Below are 3,671 nucleotides of genomic sequence, written 5' to 3'. Positions count from 1 at the left end.
CTCGACTCGCTAGCGAAGTTCCAGGGATCAGTTGTTGACCGAAACACAAATGTTCAATGTGTTGAATTAGCCCAACAACGTCGATCCAGCATCGAGCAAGGTCTGACTGTGTCAAATGAAGCCCACATTCGTTAAGTGGAGGATCTGTGGCATGAGGCAAGCCCAGCCGCACTATGAAAGCATAAAATTGGTGGACATATGTAAAAGTTCCCAAAATTAAAAGCAGCGGCAGCAAAAGCATGAAATTGGAAATATATATATATATATATATATCAAATATAACGAAAAAAAGAAAGCAGATAGTTTAACAGCCCAAAACACCAAGATTGATTCACTTTCTTTTTAATTTTTGAAAAATTTGAAATGACTTATTTAACAACAAATAATGTAGGAGGCAGAGCCTACTTTGTCAAATCCATCATTCATGCTTAATTCCCTCATCGACTGCTAATTACTTCTTCTGAAACTTTCATTTTCTTACTCTATGTATTGCTTTGACCATATCTTATATGTTTTGTGATCTTAGTATAATGAAAGAAATATGTGAGCTTATCTTTTAGTCTCCATTAGTATTTATTTTCCCAGGTCCATATTTTATTTTCCCGGCCAAGCCGTTTTTGGTTTATATGTCTTTTTTCTTTTATTGAAGATAAGTGCGTATTTCTTTTCACAAGTTGTTGGACTTTAAATGTGTATCTATCTAATTGGCCTCAGTTTATTTTTCGGGAGCCAAGATATTTTATATTAAATAAGTGTATTCTTGCACATGTTTAATGTATAAGTACTGTAAAATCAAACAATTTCGATGCCTAATTTTTAACTTTCTTTAATTCATGATAAAAAATTCTAACATATATCATATATCCATACATTTAAAGTAAGAATCAGATACTTCAAACAATTCTATAAACGATGAATTTTCTCCTAAGAACATTAAAATGTTGTACTTCTATCTATAATCGTTGTGATGAGAAAGAGAAGCACATATGTCAGAGACAGGTTTCATTCATGAGATTGTTCACAGATTCTGTCTTTTTTACCTTGGACCTGCCTGCCTTTCTTTCTTCTAAAATAGGTCTCACGAAGTTTGGAACCTTAATTTCCCTTCCCAAAAACCTCAGTTATTTTTGGATCCATCCTTCTGGCATGACCACGATGCTCGGAAACTCTCTGAGTGGTTGCCTCGGTTGCTTCCGCTTCTGTAATAATCTCGAGCAATTCTGGTGGTAGAGCTGCAGGGTCGAGCTCATAGCACCCCTCAGGTGCACCTTTGTCTTTCATCCCATCCAACTTAAACACCGGCACCTGATGGGAGAATCTGAACATCTCTTCCTTCGGAATTGTCCAAACCACATTGTGGTCAGGCATTCGGCGGAAGAGAGTTGTGAATCCAGCCACTTTCACAAGGGCTATAACCGAGACTCCATGATCATCACTGTAATCTCGGAGCACTTCCACCACTTCGTATTTATGAATTACATCCTTTTCAGTGTCGAAGTTCCATTCGAAGGACCAGTTATTGTAGACTGCCCAAACATCTCCTTTTGCTGGAAAGATATAGATCACTCCTCTCGGACCCTTTTTCCATCTCATTGGATGAGAGTGAATTTAACCTGTTTATTTTTATTGATTTCCCTACCCAGAAATTTCCAATGGTCTTCGTGAATCCAGAAGAAATCCACTCAAATGATCCAAACTCAGTTGTGGATTTCGACTTCAACCAACAGATTTCGAGCTCAAAAGGTGATCTTGAAATCAAGTTATGAACCAAGGCATAATATCGAGGCATACCATCATCGTCGCCATATGCAGCCCAAACCTGATTGTTTGAGAAGGAATTCTCCACTCTTTCATTGTCGAAATTGTGGAAGTTGGCATCAGGCACAGACATTGATAGAGTTTCATCGAGACAGGCTTCTACATCAATAGCTTTCGCATTTAGATCAGAAAATGTGCCACCACTCCTTTTCTCAGGATCTTCAGTGTGAAATTTCTTCAATGAATTTTTTTCTATGTCCAATTTCTTGAACTGGCGTACTAGTTCCTTCCTCTCCATTTTTACTTCCATATGGGATAGTCCCTTGGTATCGGACTTCGTTGGTTGTTTGTTCTTCGCAGGGCCAGGATTATTGACATTCACTTTTACAGAAGGTGCCTGAAATGTTACACTTTCTCCCTTCTGAACATCTGCTCCTATGAGGCTCTCTGGTTTCCCCAGGCTACAAAGACCAGGCTTCGTTCCAGCTCCTTCTGTACTTGTTGAGGAATCACCATCAAGGTTCTTCATCGGTTCCTCCATTAATGGATTTCTGAATGCAGAACTGGGAGATGTAGTTGGTTCCACGATCCTCGGAGGAATGTCTCTGCAGTTTTCAGGAACTGATGACGGCACACTTCTCCAACGATTCAAGAAGGTCGATAGATCCTCAGCGTGTCGATAGAGATTCCAATAGCGTGAGCCTCGGGCTTTTATGTTAGGAGCAGGAACCTGCATTGCCCTGAAAACCTTTTTGCGCTGAGGACACTCCAGAAATTCATTTAGGTACACATTACGGTATACATAATGTGTTTTACACCAACTGCATGAACTCAAAAAATGAATCTGGTCTTTGCTGGTTAGCAGTCGACCTCGACTGGGCTGTATTCGGAGCATTACCATAATGAGCAGCTGAATGTGAAGAAAAAAATTCGGCTGCAGTTGCGCTTGTTGAAGACATTTGAGCTTGAACTGGATTATGCATTCCCACTAGTGGATACATTGGATAGGGGGCCGCAGTGAATCCATAATTCCAACTTCTTTGGGACGGGTTCTGGTAATAGTATGCTCTATTACCTTGAAAAATTGGATTTAAAAATCCTGCAAAAAATCCCTGGGAGAAAGGCACACCTAGCTCATGTATTGTGGATTTATCAGCAGTACTGCAGGAAAGCCGTACTGCAGACTTGCTGTAGACCATGGAGGAGTTTGTCCATGACGAATAGAAGTTGAAAAGGCTGTATACGGTGTACTTGTTGAAGCAACACTGCCACTTTGGCTCCGAGGCAGTATGCTGATCCTCAAATCATATGCATTTCTGCTCTCCTTTTCTGACAGTACACTCCACGCCTCCGACAGTATCTAAAATGCACCGTCTGCCCCTACTGACTTGTTCTTATCAGGTGCAGGGTGAGGGCCATTCTTCGGTACTGTCTCCTCAGTGTATCATCATCAGCCGATGAATCAACTCCCAATATGCCGTAATAATCAGGAGCGTCATGTATCTTGTGGCTGCTAGCGATGTGTATATGGATGATCTCAAAAAACTGCGACAGCCCATCCAGTCCGGGAAAGAGGCTATGAGCCTTTGAAGCCATCCTGTTGGCTCCTTGAAAGTCCTTTTCGAGAAATTTCTTTTCTGCCATCTCTAGCTATTATGGGCTCATCCTTGTTGCATTCCATATTTGCCTCTTTCTTCACCTCAAACACTGCACTCATAGTAAACAAGTGCACATACGAGAGAAAAGGAAAATAAGACTTGATAAGTTAAAGAGTATATTAACTGCATAATTGATGTATTATAGTCCAGAAATAATCTTCGAGGAAAATAGGCATTAAATGTTGGATCTACAATATTGTGGTGCCGTAATATGATTTAGGCTGTGCAGCATCGAGTTACTGTTTTACTTCCCTT

The 3,671-nt window shown here is 40.4% G+C and overlaps 1 protein-coding gene across 1 annotated transcript; it reads right to left on the bottom strand.

Moving 5' to 3' along the window:
• Positions 1 to 1,095: 1,095 nt before the first annotated feature.
• LOC127254084 (uncharacterized) lies at positions 1,096 to 3,402 on the bottom strand. Its single transcript, XM_051278968.1, has 4 exons — positions 3,147 to 3,402; positions 2,577 to 2,728; positions 1,640 to 2,515; positions 1,096 to 1,578 (listed from the first exon to the last, which is right to left on the bottom strand). The coding sequence occupies exons 1-4, from the start codon at positions 3,400 to 3,402 to the stop codon at positions 1,096 to 1,098; spliced, it is 1,767 nt and encodes a 588-aa protein (XP_051134925.1).
• Between the last annotated feature and the right edge of the window lie 269 nt (positions 3,403 to 3,671).

The sequence above is a fragment of the Andrographis paniculata genome, unplaced genomic scaffold (genome assembly GCF_009805555.1).
Source record: "Andrographis paniculata isolate CXL003 unplaced genomic scaffold, ASM980555v1 Contig52END, whole genome shotgun sequence".
NCBI classification, from domain to species: domain Eukaryota; kingdom Viridiplantae; phylum Streptophyta; class Magnoliopsida; order Lamiales; family Acanthaceae; genus Andrographis; species Andrographis paniculata.
This window is presented reverse-complemented; position numbering and strand designations above follow the sequence as displayed.